Source organism: Centroberyx affinis, unplaced genomic scaffold (assembly GCF_046629955.1).
Source record: "Centroberyx affinis isolate AG114_WGS23_722 - 3 ecotype Tasmania unplaced genomic scaffold, CSIRO-AGI_Caff_v1 ptg001272l_1, whole genome shotgun sequence".
In the NCBI taxonomy this organism is placed as follows: domain Eukaryota; kingdom Metazoa; phylum Chordata; class Actinopteri; order Beryciformes; family Berycidae; genus Centroberyx; species Centroberyx affinis.
Genome location: NW_027279781.1, coordinates 204,454 through 226,829, shown reverse-complemented (window position 1 = coordinate 226,829; position 22,376 = coordinate 204,454). Strand labels below are relative to the sequence as shown.

The 22,376-nt window shown below is 41.2% G+C and overlaps 3 protein-coding genes across 4 annotated transcripts; 1 reads left to right on the top strand and 2 right to left on the bottom strand.

Moving 5' to 3' along the window:
• Positions 1-15: 15 nt before the first annotated feature.
• Positions 16-6,870, bottom strand: afmid (arylformamidase). 2 transcript variants are annotated; one of them, XM_071525157.1, is made up of 11 exons: positions 6,768-6,870; positions 5,144-5,234; positions 4,580-4,684; positions 4,172-4,220; positions 3,974-4,059; positions 3,780-3,852; positions 2,805-2,902; positions 2,326-2,404; positions 1,918-2,053; positions 1,199-1,303; positions 16-1,038 (listed from the first exon to the last, which is right to left on the bottom strand). In XM_071525157.1, the coding sequence occupies exons 1-11, from the start codon at positions 6,795-6,797 to the stop codon at positions 1,009-1,011; spliced, it is 882 nt and encodes a 293-aa protein (XP_071381258.1). In that variant the 5' UTR covers positions 6,798-6,870; the 3' UTR covers positions 16-1,008. The 2 variants fall into 2 exon arrangements, with proteins under 2 accessions (XP_071381258.1, XP_071381259.1); XM_071525158.1 differs by lacking the exons at positions 5,144-5,234; positions 6,768-6,870 and adding an exon at positions 4,955-4,977.
• Positions 6,871-8,918: 2,048 nt separating this feature from the next.
• On the top strand, positions 8,919-13,232 carry tk1 (thymidine kinase 1, soluble). Its single transcript, XM_071525152.1, has 7 exons — positions 8,919-9,125; positions 9,310-9,341; positions 9,637-9,750; positions 10,214-10,307; positions 10,897-10,986; positions 11,319-11,438; positions 11,911-13,232. The coding sequence occupies exons 1-7, from the start codon at positions 9,060-9,062 to the stop codon at positions 12,088-12,090; spliced, it is 696 nt and encodes a 231-aa protein (XP_071381253.1). The 5' UTR covers positions 8,919-9,059; the 3' UTR covers positions 12,091-13,232.
• Positions 13,233-13,379: 147 nt separating this feature from the next.
• Positions 13,380-22,363, bottom strand: syngr2b (synaptogyrin 2b). Its single transcript, XM_071525151.1, has 4 exons — positions 22,119-22,363; positions 18,294-18,531; positions 16,240-16,376; positions 13,380-15,945 (listed from the first exon to the last, which is right to left on the bottom strand). The coding sequence occupies exons 1-4, from the start codon at positions 22,227-22,229 to the stop codon at positions 15,670-15,672; spliced, it is 762 nt and encodes a 253-aa protein (XP_071381252.1). The 5' UTR covers positions 22,230-22,363; the 3' UTR covers positions 13,380-15,669.
• Between the last annotated feature and the right edge of the window lie 13 nt (positions 22,364-22,376).

Here is a 22,376-nt window from a genome sequence, read left to right as displayed (position 1 = left end):
AAACATTTATTGTGTTGTGAGTTCCTTCATAATCTTTTACAGCAATTATGATTAATAGAATACTTAATGTAAACAGTAACGTAGACTATTATTTAAGATGCTAGAATGTGGACAGCAAGTAACATTATAATGTGCATCTCTGATAATTTAGTCTGACTTGTTCTTTAAAAATATATATCCATTTGAATATTGAGAAGCCTACTATTAGGGTAAAATTAAAGAGTGCAAAAATACAGTATTAGTTATCAACAATTACCAAGTGTGGATGACACATTAACGTAATCAGTAGAATTCCCTGGGTGAGATTATCTGCATTGTGGAGGTTGCAATAAGAAGCTACATTCACTTTATAACCATGGTTAACTCATGTCATCACTGATGACATACAGTAAGATCCTATTGTCATCCTTCCCACAGATTTATAGTTATGATAGAATAGATTGTCACAGTCAAAATGATCAACCCTTTTCCAAAACACAGGAAATATGCAAAACAAACCATCAACAATATTCTCTGTATACTCAACTTACTATGCCGGTGAATAAACTTAGAGAGGCAAGTGAAATAGTGAGTAACAACAATATTGTGCATTGTGATGGTTAAATAATCAGCTGACAACTGAGTGTGAATGAATTTCAGTATGTTTCAGTTGCTACCATCACCATCCACGAACTGACTCAGCTTTAGGCATGCAGTTTCTCTTACTGTGTTAATATAGGTTGGAATATAAGAAGCTGATTTGGGACTTATTCTGGCAGCTGTAACTACAGTAAACAAAGAGGTCTATCATATATGACACAGGAGGCTAGACTGTGAGAGACACAGAGGGTATCAGAACAAATGAAACACATGCCGCCTTACTTTTGATCAATCCAAACGGATAGGCATTGTATATTTATCATACTATGACACTGTAATTATGCATATTTTATCAGTAACAAAAACCAGCAGTGCATGATGACTCTATTCAGTTGGATATGTTGACAATAGATGGATAAAAGACTCTTCTCAGCTCTTCCCCATCACCTTCAAGAGGAGCTGCAGAGGAAGGAAGGAATTAAAAATAAGTGTCTATCACCTGAAAGACGTAACAAAAATACATGAATCTACAGGCCATGGGTGTACACTAAAATAGTTTTTAGTAATGTACGCTCATTGGTACAGATTCGGTTTTGTGTGTGTGTGTGTGTGTGTGTACCTGTGTTAGGTGGTACTCCCCATCCACCAGTTGCTCAATGATGTTGAAGTGGTCTGTGTTGGCCATATCCTCCATCGTCACATTCAGTCCTGATGCCTCCAAACTCTTAAAGGCCAGAAGAAAGAGAGGTAGCAAAAGAGGTAAAGAAATTAATACAAAAAGTGAGATACGTACAACCAATTAAAAAAACAAGTTTATCTGTCTCAGTATTGTATATAAATCACAATACATGTTAAAAGTCAATGTGTCACTTTGTGAAATCAAAACAAAAATCTAAGATGCTCATCAAATCTTGAGACTTCTTCAATGATAATCTGAATGAATTACAATCTATTTAACTCTTCAGTGTGATCCCAACAGCAGAATTATGTTTTCTCTGTTACCTCTGTGAATGATAAACAACAAAGACTGGGAAAGGAGATTAAGGATTTGATGGTAAACAAAACTGAATGCTACATATTTCTCCAGTGATGACAGGATGTCTCCAAAATGTTTAGAAATATGTAACAGAAGTATTTACTATCACTTCATAGAAACTGTATGCGTGTTCTAATATAAAAAAAAACTATTATATTGTGGGCCCAGCAAAGAATACACAACAATACATTGACCTTTAACTCAACCTGTAAAGTGTAATATTGCCATCAATTGGAAGGCAATGATTTCATCTTTAACGGTCTTCCTACTCTGACCAGAAGGGTTTTGGGGTTCTGACTGACTTTGTAGTATTCTTCCGACTGCTTGCGAAACTCCGGCGAGTCGTTCTGCGCGACGGCAACAACAATATGGCAGCTGGAGGAGGAGAGTTTCAGCTGAGGGACCAGCTTGCTGGGGCTGTTCCTCACCGCCACCTCCCTGTGGACAGGAGACGGGACACAGAGGGGGCCGTCACCGACTGGCACCGACAGACTCGCAGAGGACAATTACACAGACACACACACACACAAGGACCTATACATGCACTGTTTCTCATTCACAAAGAGAATCATCGCACTGAATGCACACACACAAACACTCACATATACACAAAGCTGTCTATAGAAAGCTGAGCAAAGATTCCTAAAGATGCCATCCTCCTCAGTCACAGTGACTGACAGTTATGGAGTGAGAGGTAAATTTCCACATACTCTGTCATCTTCAAAGGCTCGTTGACGTATGTAGACAGGATGGGCAGCAGGTCGTATATGCCGCTGACTAGGAAAGCACCTGGGAGACGACGGAGGGGCGGATTTCACAAAGGATCAAGGGAGGAGATGAGAGAACCGCAGGAGGCCAGGGAAGAGGAAGGACAGTGGGGAGAAAAGGAAAAAAATATCAGCTATGCACCATTTCAAGTCAAGTTTATATAGCACTTTATCACAAGCTTGTTTCAAAGGGCTTTACATACATCATATGCATGTCGTATACCATACTACATCAAACACATGACATACACATCTATGGGAAATTTAGAGTCTCCAATTCACCTGACCTGCCTGTTTTTGCATCATTTGTGTTTCAGTTTCATTTCTGTGCGTCTCTGCTTCTTCTTCAGTGTCAGTGAGTCAAAATGAGGCCAAGCACTGCCGTATCTGTCGCTTGTCTCATCTCACCTGGTAGAGCTCACCTTTGATCTGGGGGGTGACGTCGTATTGCGACCAGTCAGTGGAGAGGACCATTGCAGCCAGGTGAGCCCCGGCAGAGTGGCCACACAGGTACAGACCGCTGGGGAGTGTAAGAGATCAGCTGGGTTTCATAAAAAAACACAAGTACAGATTCTGTATAATCTCAAAGTGCATTTGTGGCGATGATGTATAGTTTTTTCTGAACAGGAGGAGAGGATTGTGGGAATTGAGTGAAAATTCACAGCTAAGGTGTGATAAGATAAGATTCATAATTAAAGCCAAGTTTTCACAATAAATTCAATTTTTACTTCCTTTAATCAACTAGATACTGCACAATAAAGCTTTGTGATTTGTAGAAAATGATTTTCTCAAGTGCTATAAAGTGTGATTACGTTTGACAGTGCACAGGTACGGTACAGTGACATAGTCTAATACCTAACCTCCTCCTCTCTCACTAGTAGCTATTAGAAAAGAGCAGATGCTCTGAACTATCCAACAAGCACAAGTACAGTTCAGCTTTACCTAACTGACTGAGCTGAATTTTTCTTGATGCCTGTGACACCAAGTCGATAGCACCGTGAGAATAAAAAATGTTTTCACTTAGAAGCATGGCACTACCAAAGGAATACTAACAAGAAAATGGACAACAGGGCACGACAAGTGTGAAATGTCAAAGCCAGGCTTCAAATCCCTAATCCACAATGCAACATGCCTCATATTGACACGTCTTTTTGAGAGAAGCCTTTTCATCTTGTGCTACAAAAAAACTCTCTCTCAGTCTGCATGCAGAAAATGACCTGCAGCATGTACTTTATCATTGAATATACTGTATATTTATGGTCGTCTGTGGTACTTTCTGTGGCACTTTCCATAATAAGAGGAGTTGCATTATAATGTGGTGATGAATTAAGATAAACTTCGCTTAAGGGAGTGTTAGTGAGAGGGAAGAACAAACAAAAAAAGCACAGGTAGCCTACCTGATGTGAGAATACTGCTGAATGACAGACACAACACTCCTGCGTACTTGGGACACCATCAAGTCCATGTTCCCTGAAGAGGAAGCGACAGGGCCACAGGGGGAAAGGTTGATATTCCTGGCACATTGCTAAAATTCTTGCAGTGGAATTAACCAGAAACGACATTCATTAGTCAGAATTCAAAAAGAGTCTACCTTTGGGGGCGATGTCATAGCCGACGGCAACCACCACTACGCCTTTATGGACCAGTGGCACAGCCATAAACCCAGACTCCTCCTTACTGTATGTGCACAAAGCATCAGCATGAAAAACTTGAACAAGTTCTGCACATCTGCACGTCAAAATATATCTACTTCACATTGCAGAAGCCGTAGAGAAACAGAACATTGTACCTGAGAAACTGCCAGTATCCCCCGTGGAGGTAAATAACCAGGGGGACATCTAAACCAGAGGGACTTATTAGTTTCATACAAGCATGGGGGATGGCATGAACTTATGTTTAAGTATTTTAGTGGCAAAACACCTGAAAACTTGCAGGTTTGAATTTACACTCTCGGAAAATATTCACGCGGCTGCGTCCTAAATTTGAATTCACAGAAAAGATTTACTGTGCAAGTCAATATTTGCATATATTTGCACATTTGTAAACTTTTTCTGTGAACTCCTATTTAGGACACAGGTGGGTGAATATTTTCTGAGTGTGGTACATCTCCTACATGCAAGTTCTCAGGTGTTTTGCTACTGTAATACCTTCATGAAAACTTGACACACAGATAATATAAAGCCTCCTTGATCCGTACCCAGAGAGGTGGTGCTGGGTATATAGACATCCAGCTTCTCTCCCTCTCCCTCCCCATATGGCACGTTGAGTAAAGTTTGAGCCAGGCCGCGGGCGCGCTCTGTACCTGGACACACACACACACACACACACACACACACACACACAGACAGAGAGAGAGAGAGAGAGACATCTTTGTACTTCTATCCTCATGAAGACCATCAACTGACTAACATTCATTGCCATGCATTCCCTATCCACTAACCTTAACCCTAAAACCAAATCTGCCCTAAAATAGCCTCTTGGATCAAGTGAGGACCGGCTGAAATGGCCTCAATTCACTCTGAAGGTTTAAAACAAAAATAGGTTCTCACAAAGATAGAGAGTATACACATACACACGCGATATAAAACCATTAAACAGGAGACACCCATATGAATGATTCACCCACAACAACAACCACCAAACTAACCGGTCGGGGGCTCCACCCATTGTTGTCACGGATGGTAGGCTGATCCCAACAGCGCTACCACTTCACCTGGATTACTACGTTATTGTAGCATTAAGCTGCAAAACACAGACCAACCTTGTCTCAGAGCCGCGACGTGGGCCTTGATCACTTCGTCTGCCGACATCCTGTGCGACCACCAGCTGGGGGAATACTGCCGCTCGAGCTCCTACGAGACGGAGACACTGCTGTCAGCTGGGCGGCCATACATGCCGATTCACCGGCTGTTCAGCCCGGTGACGGTCACTGTGCTATGGTGATCAGCGCCCTCTACTGCCGACCCGACATCCACCTCCCGAGCAGGAAGCCAGGGTTGGGGTCAATTCATGAATGAACCCATTAATTCCAGTTCAGCTGAGGAACTGGAATTGAAATTTTGAAAAAAAAAACAAAAAAACAAACAAACACAGGAGACAGAATTGAAATTGAATCGGAATTTCAGGTAGTTTAATAAAATTCTGTGAAATTCCATGTTTTTGTTTTTTTTTTTCTTACCACATATCTGAAATTAGAAGTCCTATATCTATTCTGAATACCATAAAATGTTAAAGGTAGCCTATCTTTCAGGTGGTATTTGATTCATAATTATGAATCAAATTAATAATGTAGGCTAATCATAATGTATACATTAATTGAATGTATGTGATTTGTTTAACTGTCTTTTTTTCATAATGTTTGATTTATAATGTTTAGGTTTAGAAACAACCTCTCTTAGAAGTGGAATTTCATGGAATTTCATGGAATTCAATTCTGTTTCATTCCAATTCAACTCCAGTTCTGTTTCCTTGGAGCTGGGTGACATTCCAATTCCAATTCTAACTCCAGGAACTGAATTGTAATTTACCACGCATTCTCAATTCAATTCATGATATAATACTATTATAATTCTTCCATTAACCAAACAGGCTGTCTTTACAGACAGAGGTTGACGAAAAAAATGCTGAAAAGCCTGACAAAGCTAAAGGGTTATATTCTGCATAAGAGCAACAGAGTGAAACTGAGAAAAAAAAAATCAAGCTTTATCTTTGTTAACTCCTGTCCTGACAAAAGTATTCTTGGTATAGAAGTGGATAATATATATTGTTTAGTAGCACCTATGGGTCTATTTTTGGTTGAAATTAAATCCAAACTTGAGGCATGACGTTTGACCTTTGAAAAACAAACAAATAAAAGTTGCTGCTGTTTACCTATGTAGGGCAGCATAGTCCAGCTGCACAGCAGGCCCCTAACACACATCGCCTCAACCTGAACAACTGTCACAGCTAGAGGGAAACAAAGAGGGCTTCTGGAAAATCTAATGAAAAGCATCTAGGCTATTGTTTGGATCAGTCTATGGTTTGGACACCGGAAGAAATGTTGTTATCGCTTGTCAAAGTTCGCCCTCTCGGTTTCGCTTTGATGTAAAAAGTAATAAAGATATATGGAACAAACAGGAAAAAAAATCACCACTGTTTGAATCAAATAGCTGGATCTATGAAATTAGTTAATAGATAGTAGTTCATTATGCGGTCAAACAAGCATTTTCATCACAGCTTTTGCTATAGGCTAATTTGTTACTTCTTCCATCCTCCCCATGGACTGCAAGGGTGAGCCAGCAGTTAAGGATAAGAGGAAGCATTCTTCCACTGTAGAGATAATAGACTTATTGCCTAGAAGCAAAATATGGAGGGAAAGAGCTCAAAGTCAAAAGTCAAAGTCTTACATCTTTCTTCATATCATCCCAACGCATCATGGTATCTCTTGAGGAGACTTCACTGAAACTCCGGTGGCTGACAGGTGAGTTCAGGCAGCACGTGTACAGCAGTGGGACTGGACTTTTGGACCCCCAGCCCTGCGCTCAGCCCCGACAAAACGTAGCAAAATGTTTATTTAAACGGAAACGGTGGTGCGTTGAACACCCTTACGCAAGCGTTGCAACTATGGCAGCTGAGAAGGCAATTCTTTATGTTCTTTAACTATGTGTTTAATCATGGATGGATTACTGAACGGGCCAACCGGGCACAGGCTCAGGGGCCCAAGAGCTCAGGGGGGTCCCTAAGCCATAGCCTGATACATGAGGATGCTGTCACTAACTGTACATTTACTGCCCTGCATTCAAAGGGCTTTTATATCAACACCAAAGCCCCAAAATCCCCCCTATAATAACCTAAACATTTGTTTTGAATGTGTCACCATGGCAGTGTCAAAGTGAGTGTTCCCCTCAGTTTATCTATAGCGCTTTAGCAGTAAAGCACTGCATTATGCATGCATTAAGTCATGGTTTACGAAGAATGTTGTTTTCCACTCCTGATCTGTCAGAATAGGGCCCACCGACTCATATACAGTACCATCCCGCTACTGTGTGGCCATACAGTAGATTTTGGGGCATTGCAGGTAATCAGAGGCATTTTGCACTAAAATATGTTTTTTAGGGCTAGAATAATGTGTTTCCACCTTGTAATTCCTTTGTAATTGTTTATTGAGTTTTCTCTGCCATAAGTGCAATAACAAAAAAAGATAAGGTAACACTTTACAATAACCATCATTAATAAATGGTAAATTGATAGTTAATTAAACTTTAGTTAGTTAGTTAGTATAAAATCATTTGTTTATAAATTATATATTGTATCATAGCTGATAAGAGACGGTAAAAAGGGTAAAAAGCTATGATACAATATATAATTTATAAACAAATGATTTTATATTACACAAACGAATGATAAAATAACATAAATTATAGCATTACTAATAATTAGTAAACATTATTAATGATCATTTCATTGTTTGTTAACAGTAAAATAACTATTAACTAAAGTTTAATTCACTATCAATTTACCATTTATTAATGATGGTTATTATAAAGTGTTACCAAAGATAATAGGCATAGCAATATTAGATACGCAATGAGGGCATACAATATTTATTGTGTTTATCTCACTTTTGTATTTAAAAAAAAATGTTTTGAATATGAATTTGAATGCAATCTTCAATAGCCTAGTATCCCTATATGTTATCATCATCTTTCAAAAAAGATAAGCTTGTGTAGGCTATCACTTTCCATTCTCACTAGATTAACAGGTGTGTAGGGGCCTGTCGATAGAGGGCGCTGTTAAAGTTTGTGGACTGTAGACAGAGGACAGATTCGTTTAGCCTTCAGAGGTCTACCTGTTTTTGCTATTTAATTTGCAACATGACTTGCATTCAGTTGTTAGACTTCAACGGATTCCAAAATTATATTTAGACAGGTGTTTTTCTAATGTGGTGTTGGCTTTGAGTGTGTCAATTCTGAGCTGTAAATCCTGAGTTGAGATTCAGGTGATATTGTGCCGTTTACTTGTTGCAATGATTCCTTGTTGTGGTGGTTGGGGGCCCTTACTAGGTATCTACCATCTACTAAGTACTATGGTACTTTGTCTCATAATCCGCCTATGTGTTTAATAATACAAAATACGCTCGATGTGACAGTCGCTGCCCTTGCCGTCCAGAATAGCAGAGAACATCCCAATCGAGTGAAGGGGTTTGTGGAAACTGTGGTTCCTAATTACAGTGATCCAACATTTGCCTCATTTGCATTTCAGGATGACAAGGCAAACATTTCAGGTGAAGGAAAAAAGTCATTACAGTGATTTAATTTCGTTTCTTTTCAAGCAGACACACACACACACACACACACACACACACACACACAAACAAAGGAAAAGTCAACAGCTGCTTCTTTTAGTGTGGCGCCTCCCCGCTTTCTTGTTGTTTTGATTGGTCCCAGCTGGCGCCAACGTTCTCTGTTATCTAGAAGCTGATTGGTGCAGCGTGTCACGTTGCTCTACGACCATTGGTTGAACTCACTTCCGCTGTAAGTGCCCGCCGGGTAGAAGCCGGGGCGCGCGATATTTAACTTAAGTTCGACTTGTCTTTTGTCATATTAAGGTTATATCGCTGTAGGTTACTGCTGGGAGAGCACTTTTTTTATTTATCTAGTTTTATTTTCTTAATAGACCGTAGCTCATTTACATTAAACATGGACTGTTTGGATGTGCCAAGGATTCTTCCAAATTCCCCGCGGAGAGCTAGAGGACAAATCCAGGTTCGTATTTATTTACAGTCTTAACAATGTCGTGACATTAACAAACGTTAGCTAAATTAATCTTCAAAACACGACATAAACGTATGTGTGTATAAAGAAAGGCCCTTTGTAGTAACTTAGCTGACTTCCCTGTCATTGTCCTGCCATTAACTTCCTCGGCTTGACTTCTCTTCTTTGTCTGCAGGTCATCTTTGGACCGATGTTTTCAGGGAAAAGGTGAGTTGACTTTATTTACACAGAAACACCAGTTGTCTTTGCAAGTGTAGTGCGTGTTGTGTTATTCTTAGTCACTTGTACAGTAAGTAAAACAAAGTGTTGATGCCACAAATACCGCTCACATCTTAATATCCCGCCAAATATGACTGCAGAGTTTATCCTGTGAGTTGGTCCTAATGTTGCTGTGTTTTCTGTAGCCGAGCCGAGCTTATTACACAAGTTTAATGCTGCCATTTCTCACTAGTCTGCTTGGTTTTACACATGGCAACTGAAATTAATGTCATTTATTCTGCAGCACGGAACTGATGCGAAGAGTGCGCCGTTTCCAGATCGCCCAGTATAACTGCTTGGTCGTGAAATATGCCAGAGACACCCGCTATTCAGATAAAGGAATGGCCACACACGACAGGTGAGGAAACTGTTTTTATTCTGCAAATTTACAGAAATGTTCTGTGTGTGTGTGTGTGTGTGTTACATTCAATCGTTATAATGAATAATTTGAAAGTGATGGAAGGATGTTATGGCTTTAGACCTTGCTAAGGTTAAGGTTTACTTTTATTGTCTCCCTTGGGAGAAATTTGTCTTGATGAGAGACACTGCTGCAGAGCAAAAAAAAAAAAAAAAGCATACCTTACACAGAGCTACATAAACATACAAAACACACAAAACAATCATAATCATATAAAAAAACACCTAAAAGAGAATACCTACAATGTAGTATATCAAACACAAGCCTACTGCTGATTCGGTCAGATTTATTTGTGTGCAATTTTCCTACACAAATGACAGTAAACGAGGGAGGTGCTGTGTGACCTAGAAGAACGGTAACAAAATGTCCATTTAAAATAAAGTCTTTCTCTTTGTCCATTTAGAAGCACGATGGAAGCGGTACCGGCCAATCAACTGGGAGACGTGCGCTCTCTGGCGCTGCAGGCCTGTGTCATTGGAATCGATGAAGGGCAGTTTGTGAGTATGATGTTTCTACCTGGCTTCGTTTATCAAGCCACTTTTTGCCTTCCATATATACTAGTCTTTCTCTGTGATGGATTGACAGGCGTTAACCCGATCCAGAGTAACTGTTGCTCCTTTCAGTCCTAGTCAGAGTTTCCTTACTTGTGGTAAAAGGGTGATATCAGGGTTATTGCTTGTGAGGGGAAAACATCAGGAACTATTAGTGGACTAGAGCAGTGGTTCTCAAAGTGGGGTCCTTGAGGGGGTTCCAGGTGGTCCCCAGCAAAAAGGGGAATAATTTATTTTCACTATAATTCCATCCATAAGTAACACAATGACAGAATGTATGACTATTTTGGTCATGGGTTTCATACACTTTCTGTAATAAAACATCTAAAAGCAAAAATCTTATCAGATGGGGGATCCTGGGACAAAATCTTATCAAATGGGGGTCTGTGGTCTAATTTGTGTCAGTTGAGGGGTCCTTGATGTGAAAAAGTTTGAGAACCACTGGACTAGAGAATCTATCCAAATTCGTTGACTCTAGACTAGTACTCGCTCTGGACAATACATCTAATGTTGTGCTGCTGTTGTGTTTCTCCAGTTCCCAGACACAGTGGAGTTCTGTGAGGAGATGGCCAATTTAGGGAAGACCATCATTGTAGCTGCGTTGGACGGGACCTTCCAGAGAAAGGTGAGTGTGTGTGTGTGTATTTGTCTGTGTGAGAGTAAATGTGATACTTGCATCTATTCACAATTCAAATTCACAGACGGCTACTGTTTATGCTCCACAGGCAGACAGAGTGGCACTGTGGGTGTAAACAAAACAAAATGGCAGAAAAGCAAGAACACATTTTTGTGGAGGGAAATATGCCACTGAACAAAACCCACTGTCAGCCACATAACAGACAGTTCAATGTGGCCATTATTCTACACTATAGTGTGTCTGTTCCTTGTAATAGAATAATACCTGCATCCATTCAGTCCAACTAACTGCTCTTTGTATTGTCCTGTGTCTTCCTGCAGCCATTTGGAAACATCCTGAGCCTGGTCCCTCTGGCGGAGAGTGTAGTGAAGCTCAACGCCGTCTGTATGCAATGTTACAAAGAAGCTGCTTACACCAAGAGGCTAGGAGCGGAGAAAGAGGTGAGGAGACAGAACAATGTTGCCACGAAGTCCTTTTTTTTTACAGCATGACAAAGGACATAAATATAGATTTTTAAGGGACAGGTAAAGACGGCAGCAGGTAGATTTGGTTCAGACTGAACCAAAGAAAATGTAGGATAGATTGGTTGATAAATTAGATAGGATGTGAGAGGGGTAAGTGCCATTTTCCTTATCCAAACTCTCCTTTTATAACCAGTCAATCAGCATTATCTGTCTCGGTCAGCCTTTATGTTCCTGCCCCCCACCACCACCACCACCCCACACCACCCATCACACTTTCCCCCCCCCAAATCCTGCTGTAATCTTGTCTTGATTATTTGGCCGGCATGGAGCAAAGGTTGTTTGTCTCGGAGGTATTGAGAGGTGTCAGGTTGGCCAGGGGTAGAGATGCTGACTAAAAGGTCGCTGGTTCAATCCATAATCCGTTTCTTATTTGTTGTCTGTGCCGTAGGTGGAGGTGATCGGCGGAGCGGACATGTACCAGGCGGTGTGCAGAAAGTGTTACGGAGGCCTGACGGTGGACAAGGAGAACAGCGCTCCGCTGCGGGACGAAACTCCGCAGCAGGTCGTCCCGGGGAGACAGCTGGACTCCAGGGTTCCCCGGAAGCTCTTCTCTTCCCTCCACCTCTGAGCACGAGAAACCTCAGTGGAGCCCCTGACTGGAGAGTTCAGGGGGAATACAACAGTGTAACATGGTTGTCAGTCTGTGTGTGTATGTCACTATTAGAGGGGATTTTTATTGATAAGTAGCTTCATTTTATCAGTATTTTTCCTGGTACTGGTATTTTAGGTCTCTGCAGAAGAATGAGGCTCAATCAGTCAGTCTTCTGTATTTGTCTTGTCGGCCTTTTGTTTGCCCGTTTGAGGGTAATTCCTCTATAAGTTGTCATGTATCTCTTTTTTTATGACTGTTTATTTTTTGTACATTTGTGAATATGACAATGCACATGATAGTACTTGAAAGGTGTTGGATAAACCAGCTAACAACTCACTCACTGCCATATTATTCACTACAGGCTAAACATCTGTAGCATTTTATTTGTTTGTTTTTTAACATAGGAATATTCTGTCAGAGAATAGAAAGTTTTAATTTTATTTTCAATATTTTCAGACTTAAATATATTTACTGTCATCATGTGTAATGAAGTGGTTGACTTACAGGTGTACTACTCTACATATGGCGGGAGAGCAGGTGTTGAGGCTTGAGCACGAGTAAAAGTCAGTTTCAACACACAAAAGGTCTGAAGCAACCATTTCTTGAATGCTGAGAGAATCTTATACAGTTTGGAGAATATCCTTTCTCCTTCTTGCAAAATTCTGATGTTTGATGTGCTAAGAGTGTGATGTGTAATCCAATGCCCTCACATGCTAGTGAGGACCGAAATAACCTGTTTAAATCCTGGCAGGCTCTGAGGCTGTGCAATGTGTTTCCTGCTTGGAAAGAGAAAAGTACCTTCCATATACTATACAAAACCTTTTGGTTTGTGTGTTACGCATATACCATTCTAAATAAGACATATATATATGTTCTGTGAATGATTTTATTCTGTCTTTCTCAGATGAACAAAAAGTCTCACAAGTAAATGGCTATTGTGCTTTTCCTGCTCACACCAGGACAATATGGCAAAGGATGTAAGGAAAAGAGCACGTGTCAATCATCTTGGAAAAAAAAAATACTTTCATAAACGCGATAACATCAAAACAAGCAAACCAAAACTTAATCAACTAGTTTTGTGCCACAGTTCTTTTTTTTTTATAAAACATTTGACAGACATCATGTGATATAAACACAAATGATTTCTAATATTCTAGTTTCTTCAAATCTAAAATGTGGACCTTTCTTAAATAACAAAAATTCATCGCACAAAATAGGGAAATCAAAATAAAATCCACGCATCCTCATTTAACTGAACAGGCAAATTTTGATGATTTACTTTTAATTCTTTTAATATAAATCAACATCTACACATCTAATTGTAGCCACTAGTTACATTTACAGCACTGTGGGATGGCAGCTGGAGTTTATCTTGGACAGAAGGCAGAACATGGTGCTAAATTCATTATCAGAAGAGTAATTGTGACAAACTTAGGCTTCACTCAGTGTGTCATAGCAATACATTGATTTTGTTGAGGGTACATTGTGAAGAACAAAAGATTTAATTAATTTGCCACAGCATGAATTTTAACCATAGCAAAGCTGGCTCAAGCGCAGCATTGAACACAGATGTGATACAGCTGTATAGCAAACAGAAACTAGGCGTACGCTTATTTTGCAACACATTTTACTGTCAGTTCCCTCTACAAGGAAACTTCCTTCATCTCTTTGTCTGCTGTTGGCACAAAAGACTGAACTCAATAACGGTGTTGTTTTCCTCATTTAGTTTCAGCAGGTTGTGTGTGTTTTGTTCTGAATGAACAACCTGATAGCTGCACAGATTACATAAACATAAACTGTGTTTGTCTTTCCACCATTGCAAATATCACTCCAATATAGTATGACAGCATAGCGTCATGCTCAATAAATAGAAACCACATTTAAATTCTGGTCTGTCATTTGCACAGATCTAAGTTCAGTTTACAGCCTTGGTTGCTGGGGCAGAGTTACCAAAAAGTGAGCTTAGGCCAACTTTTGTGTGCGACTTTGGCTGAGCTACAGCTGCCAGAGCAGGAAGCCACTCGGGTGTCAAGCTGACAACTAAAGTACTGTAAGGCACAATCAACAGAGTAAACCAGCGGTCTCGTTAAGGAGAGGCGTGTAAATATCATCCCTGTAGGGAGAGGTGTTAATCTGTCACGGGTAAAGACACATACACACACACACACACACACACTAAAGTCTGCCTTCCAAGTGCTGGACTCAATAGTTTAGATTATGGAGCCTGTAAACAAGATCAAAACAATCAAGTGTCCAGAAAACCAACTGCCACCGAGACCCTTGAGGAAGTCTGAGACCTGCCTGTGCAGAGGCTGAGGAGCCAGTATTGTTGCTGGCGGTTAATAAGTTACTATGTAGTATGAGGACAGACTTTGTGGATAAACCTGTTCAATAAGTACCTAGCTATCTACTGTCCCTCCCTCCTGTCTATCTGAATGTTAACTACAGGTTACAAGGCCAACACTGGATATGAATATTCAATAAATACCTCCACATATTGACACTTGTAACCCATTTTTTACCCAAATGTCTTATGATTTATTTATTTTTTTACCACAGCCAGTGTTAAGAAAATCAAGGTTCTTCTGTTTCTCCCCTTCAACAATAACTCATGATCAAACTGATATTAAAAACCATGTATGATTTGCTGAAGAGGTGAACACAGGAACAACGTTTCTGTTGTGTCTTTCCTTGTTATGAAGCAGTTTTCTTCTGACCTTAGCAGATGATCAGATCAATTTTTTCTTTCACGTATACAGAGCCCATGCTGGATCAAAAACTGCTACTCGGACACAAGGTTTTCTGTATGGAAATATTGGGTTTCATAGTTGGCTTATCCCCATTGGATTCAGTAGGCCCACAGCTAAATTTGCTGAATTAAATAAATTCATATTCACTCTAAACTTTGTGTTCACAGGTCAAGATAAATGCACTGGAAGGAAAACAAAAATATAGAAACTAAACCAAATGAGAACAAAAAAATCAGGCACATACAACCATTAAAATGGCAACTTTGCATAATGATATCTATGTACAGATGCACATTCTTCTTCTGGGACAAAGGCATTAGGTTCCAAGTTCAGGTTCCAACAGAGAATAAGGTGTGTGAGAATAAGTGCTGGCCACTTCCACAGGGAGCTCTCATTGGTAGATACTCTTCATTACGTCACATCATGTGACCCCTAACCTGCCACAAACATCCCATCTACCCATCCCCTTCAGGATTAGCCCTTTTGAGGTAAAAGTTGCATCTTTGCACATAGATCTAAGATCTGATTACCCAATCATCAGCACTAATCTCAACAATCAGCCTGATGTATTAAGATCTGACCACAGACCAAGAGCTACGACCCTCGACTTAAACTGCAGTGTTCCCCATCTACAACTTGCAGTTGGACTGCTCAGGTTCTCTGATCTCACAACACCTGGAAGAGTGTATTCGATCAAATGCATAACCACATCAATATGATATAGCAAGCTACGGGTCTGTGCAGTGCAACTGCAATCACTATGTACACAGATAACCTGGAACACCGCCTGCCTCCTCCCTCTGTCTCAGTAGTTGGGCGGCTGGTAGCCTTCGTCTCCCTGCGGCTGGGGGTTGGGGATGAAGGAAGGCTGCAGGAGCGCGTCTGGCCCACTGGTGGGATAGACCGAGTAAGTGGTAGGGGTGTAGGTAGTGGGGGCGTAGGTAGTGGGGGCGTAGGAGGTCGGGGCGTAGGTCGGGGGGTAGGGGGTGTGGTGATCCGGTGGGGGCTCAGCGTAGGTTGGCACGGCAACTTCATCAACGCCACGGCGGTAACGACCCAGGGCAAAGTAGGTTAGGATCCCCTACACGTTAAGATGATAAGAGGACAAATGTCAAGCTAGTTACAGTCACTTAACTTCATCAATCAGTCTATTAGTATCAGTAAATAACTGTAAAATATCATGGTCAATGATCTGGTAGTGTTACATTAGGTTTAAGTAACATGGTAGACATTCACTTGGCAGACCAAGGAGAGGAAGATGGGCCTACAATCATCTTACGCATACTAGATCTAAATGGCAAAGAGAATGGCTAAAACCAAGTTGATTTGAGTGTGGAGTGGGTCTGTGCACAGACGCAGCAGCAGTCCTCCTCACCCAGGTGGCGATAGAGAAGAACGAGAAGGCCACAGTGGCCCGCGCGGCGTCCTCGGGGATACCGCTGACATTGTGTGTACGACCCCACTGACTGGCCAACAGGCAGAAACACACAAACCACAGGAAGGTCCACGCCCCTGCAGAACGTACAGAGGGACACAGATGCACAAACACACAGACAAATGATTCATTTGTTTTTCCACACTGTATGAAATGGTATCAGAAGTGCCCCGCTGAAAAAATAGATAGGAAAAGCTACAGTGAATTCCTGTGAAAAACAAAAGAACAAAAACATTGACAAAAGAGCAAAAAGGCTGCTCGTGTCGCCTTCTGCTCAAATGATGAAATGCCTTTTTTTTTCCCCCAATGGTTCCCCAACTACTTCTTTGTTCCCTTGAAGAATGGCTGACTGAACTGTATTATGGACAGCTGATGAATGTTTAATTTCATCAGAACTCTAATGTCATCCTCCCCCTCCACCCCACTGCCTTCTCATCATCCACATGATGAATAATACATGCCATGTCAGGAAAAACAGGCTGTGATCTGTCAGACATTGAGCCAAAGCTGTGAGGCTTCCTGTATGAAGGGAGTTCACATTCAAACAAGGAAATAAAACAGAAAAGATAGGACTGAGAAAGAGGGATTAACTATTTAGAAGAGCGAATTAACCATTAAAACCAATAAAATACAGTAAACTATAACCTCCAGTCAGTTATCATCATGAGGAAAACAACCACCAATATAAACAGGCACTTGAGCTGCCTGACGTCCCGCTATAATCACCATGATATATTAAACACTACCAGTTATGCTAATGAGGTCATTTATTAAGCTAAGAGGCCCGTTTCACATTCTGTTTCTCAGTGCTTCTGCATTGGGAAACCGGTGCATTACAACTTCCTATTACCAGCTATGGCCTTCACTAAACCGCTCCACAACCAGCCCAAATTGTTTTGGGCTGGAAATTTGCTAAAGGAAGTTGTAATGCACCGGTTTCTAAGCATGGAAGCTGTTACCATGATGATGTGAAAAGGGCCTATTAATGCATGAATTGGCAAATATTTTTGTCAACATACTTGTCTTCACGTAACACATGGGTGGTGTTAATATGAACTGTATCATAACGCATTAAGGAGTTATAGTAGTTCCAAGAAAATCAGTTTTTCCTCATTAAAATGCAAATTTATGCAGCAAGGTGCTCCAAAATCTAACCAGATCATGTCCTCTATTGGTGGAACTTGTGGTGTGAGTATGAAGTTTCTATAATGACACCATGACAACATAATGTACCATGGTGGCGGGACATAAAAATCAGAAATATGTTTGGAAAAGCATTAACTTATGGGTTTTGTTTTTTTCTTAAAAGATCCTATCTTCACATAACTTTCATCAGTTTCAGACTACTTACTCTGGTTTATAAAAAAATGTATATAATAAAGATTTATGTCAGCCTCAAAGGATGGGGAAACTCTATTCTGGGTGGAGTAACATGAGTTGAACTGGGTTTACCCTCGCTGTATATGCAATTTGGTGGACACTTTTTATCCAAGCACCTTACAGTACTATGAATGCACTCTAATGCAAACAGCTCAGTTAATTTAGACATACAGTAGGAGTCTAATCAAAATCTTGGAAATCACTTTAAAGTCACACTGAAATGAAAATGACTTCTGTGTGTTTAGCTCCTTCTATCATACCATACACCTATTTGACAATTTATGCCTGAGAAAATTACAAAAAATATATTTTATTGTATTTTTTAAATCAAAATCTCATTACTTTGACTTCCTGGAAAACAGAAAATCTTTAGCAATGACTTCATCATGTACCAGGAGGGCTACATAAAAACTCTCCGCCCCTCCGCCTTTCTCGTCAAATAAAACTGCCTTACTCTCTCCCTAACTGATATCCCATTGGTTTACACTTTTGAAAGATCCCTCCTTGCGTTCTGTCCCGCCCCAAACGTCCTGTTTCAACAGGAAATACATCAAATTAAGGAAGCAAGATGCTCTCAAAATGCTGTTTCATTGCGAATTTAAACTCCTGCTCACCTGCGAATCCCAGGTCAGCCATGACAGCATATTTCCTTTCCTGTGCGTTGCTCATGAGAGGCAAGTAGGCGTCCAACACAAGGAAGGCCACGCAGGCCAGGAAGGCGATCACCCCGATGCTCACGGCGTACTGACACGCCGAGTCATTCTGGTTGAAGATGCACTTTGCCTCGGCGCTGTGGATGGGGTTCACGTATCCCTCCGTCGTGATGCAGGCAAACACCACTATGGCAAAGATCTGAAGCGACACACAGAGAAGGGAAGAAGGTGGTGATTAAAACCAAATGAAGAGAGAGAGGAAAAAGTGCTCAATGACTTACAAAGACGCCAGTACAAACTGCTTTTACTAAGCTGAAACATGAGTTTCACACACTCACACACACACACACACACACACACGGGGCAGCTGTCCTCAACTGGTTTTGAATTGGGACCCCACTTTGACCTGGTCTTTGACTCCAAACTCTCAACTTTTGACTCTCAAATCTTTCCTATAAACTACAAAATATTATAGTGAAAATCAACCCCAAATCCACACCAGATGTGTCTCTGGTGATTTTTATTTTTATTTTATTTTACTGAGTCATTCATACAATTGCACTATAGCAATTTCATCTGAAACTGGACTTTAGAGGGCAAAAACATGCAGACAAAATATGATGCAAGAGTGGAGTCTTTGCCTGGAAGTCTGTGGGATTTTCAGAGAAACAGTGGGGAAAGGTCTTCCAAAAATGGCCCAGAACAAACAAAATAAAGATACTAGAAGCACCTTAGATGCAAAAGGTAAACATTTACTCCAGCTGAATAAGCGCAAATAAACAAAAGCGCATAAAACAACAAAAGACAAACACAGGATAGGCTTGTATGATACATGTAGCTATGTGCAACACTACAAGCTTAGCGCTCCTCTTCAGGCAGCCTGATGAGTCAGGTTACACAATTAGCCAGATAATGCTAAAAAAAAAAATCTAATGAAATAACTTCATAACTTCAAGTGTTGTTCACAATGAGATATCCTTGATAAATATGGCTACAAGACAAGTTTACTTTTACAGATTATTCAGAGGAATTGTGCTATTATTACATTTATTTACAAATCATTTGTTTTTGACTGGGTGGTTGAAATACCCCAAAGCTCTTTTGCTCTCATGTCTTGAAGTGAAGAGCGCTCACTGTTGCCTGGCTCCACTGGCCGTCCTGCGGTCTGTCTGCTCTGGTTACCCACCTAACCATGTGACCTACTTCTGAGTGCAGCTGCCTACCATGTGACTCGAGAGATGCCACCAGCTCCCTAACAAGCCTGGGAGGAAGAGAAAGACAGAGTGTAACGGGTGGGGAGAAGGACGAGATGAGAGTGGGCAGAGAGAGAAAGAGAGAGAGAGACCTTAATCCCACTGATATGAAGAGACAGGAGAGAGAGAAAGTGAGAGTGAGTAGAGGAAAAGAAAGGAGATTAGGAGAAGTGAATATGGGGATTTCCATAATACAATTGAGAAGTGAGAGAGTGAGACTGTTAAGAGCGACAGACGGGTGTTTCTGTAGAAGGGCACAAAGATGGAAAGTGTGTGTGTGTGTGTGTTGGTTGGGGGGGGGGGGGGGAATTCATGGAAATACTGAGTGAGTGAAAAGGTCAAACAGATGACTGAAATTCCAATAAAAACATTAATTATATCCTATACATAATGCGGTTTTGGGTCATGTTGTCGTGGTGACGGCTCTGAGTAAACATGTGTGCAACTGAGCATAACCTATTCTTCTGCATGAGCTGCTTGTAAGATAGTGACGCTCGGCTTGTAAGATAAAGACGCCCGGCTGCATATATTCAGGTTGACAGAGCAGAGATGCGTTTCACCCTCCTCCTCAATATTGTATTTCCTTAATAAGGAATGATTGGCTTTCCTTTTGTATTTTGGAGTTTCAAGTCGGGATATTGATATCATTCAAGATCATTAATTTCCAAGATTCACTGTGTGTGGCCTTCCATTGTACCTCTGTAAGAGTAGAGCAGGTATGTTGCATTATGGGAACTGTAGGCAGAGTTACAGAGCAAAGACTCCACTCTTGCTTCATATTTTGTCTGGGTGTTTTCTGCCCTCTAAAGCCAAGTTTCAGATGAAGTTGCTACAATGCAATTATATGAATGACTCAATAAAATAAAAAATTAAAACAGAAATCACCAGAGACACATCTGGTGTGGATTTGGGGTTGATTTTTACTATAATACTTTGCAGTTGATAGGAAAGAGATTTGAGAGTCAAAAGTTGCGAGTTGGGACTCAAAGACAAGGTCAAAGTGGGGTCCCAATACAATACCAGTTGAGGACAGCTGCCCCGAGTGTGTGTGTGTGTGTGTGTGTTTATTTGTTTGTTTGTGTGTGTGTGTAGGAGAAAGAGAGAGAGCAACAGATCATTGGCACACATTCACCAGGAGAGTAAAAGAGGGGGTCAGAGGGGGAGTGGTATCACCTTACCTACCCATCAGCCCCTGTTTACTAGTAACACACACACACACACACACACACACACACACAATCTCTCTCACACGTCTTCCCCCACACACAAAAACACACACATAAACACTGCAGGGTTATGGCAACCAAGGGCACATTCTGTCCTTAATCCTCATCTGCCGCACTACTGTATTTACACGAGTGCTACACTAACCAGGTTCAGCCAGGTTTATAGTTGTGTGTTTTCTCACTCCATGGCAGTCTGTGTGATTCCTAGTTTTCTGCGCACATCAGTTTAGACTTCATGAACCAAGTGGATCAAATCAAAATCAGTCTCGGTAATCCAGGATTCGGGCCTGTCTGGCATTTTAGGATGTCACCAGGAGGACAAAACGAGACAGAAACACGAAAGCAAAAAAATCTCCAATTACAAATGTCAAAAACCAAGAATCCTGAAAAAAAATCTCAATCCACATTCATTTTATTGGTGAGATGGTCAAAGACGGATAAAATGATTAAAACCAAACCCTAAATCTGTGCCCTCACTCCTCCTGAGCCGTCACCATGGTAAGGGTTAATCCTGTCTGGTTGACATTCATTTTGGAGTTTCCAGAGCAGTCTGTCCCAACCACGAAAACAAATCTGTCCCTCAAGATTTGCCTAGCAACAGGTGAGCAGCAGCGCATAAGGACTCCCCAAAACTTTCCATGGTTTATATGAATTCCCCGCTATCTGTGCATACGAAAAAAAATGCTTCTGTGTGTAAACCTCTCTCTCTCTGATAAAAGACAATCAGCCTTCCAGTCTTCTATTTTATTATCTTATTTGAAAAAAAACAAAAACCCCAGAAAATATCAGTTCAACTGCTTTTACATAGAAGAAGAGACATTAAAATATCCTCTTGTCTGGTTATATTTTTACGACTCCTGCTGAACCCAACACAGCTACCAGATTGTGTGAGGAATACACTGTAACATAAACAATACTAGACAGACAGATTATAGCCTGTATTTGGTTGGAGATTCAGTCGTTTGTTTTGCAGTTTGTCTTTCTTCCTCTGACAACAGCAGTGTTGAGCTGTGCTGTCACCGAGCTGCTGTCATACACCAGCTGCATGCAACATGACGCCCCTGGGAGAGGCTGCTCAGTAGCCTGTTGTTTTGTATGATATAAGCCTCTAGCAGCAAATAAAATAATATCTTTTAACACCTTTACAGAGACCGGGGGAGGGGGGGGGAGAGAGTTACCAGGGCCACGCCACCTGTTCACACCATACTAACGTTTTACTGGGCGCGTCGTCTTTTTAACCTTTGACCGCTGTGTGCTGTGCGCTGTTAACAGATAAACTCTTCGATCCAGTGTCCACAGTCACTCACCCAGCTGAGGATCCGCACGATAGTTTGCGGTTGTCGGATAAACTTTTGGAAGTCGAAGCCTCCTCCCGCGAGCGAAGCCCCGTACGCACTTGCACCGCCCGTCTCCTCCATGTCTGTCCTGTTCACCCGGTCCGGTCCTGTCCTGTCTGCGGAGTCACACGGCGACCAGCAGCGCTCTCCGTAGTGCGACTTGAACCGACCCGACTAGACAGACCAAGTAAAACCGGAACCACCTTTCGCTTTGCTTTAGTTTGCTAG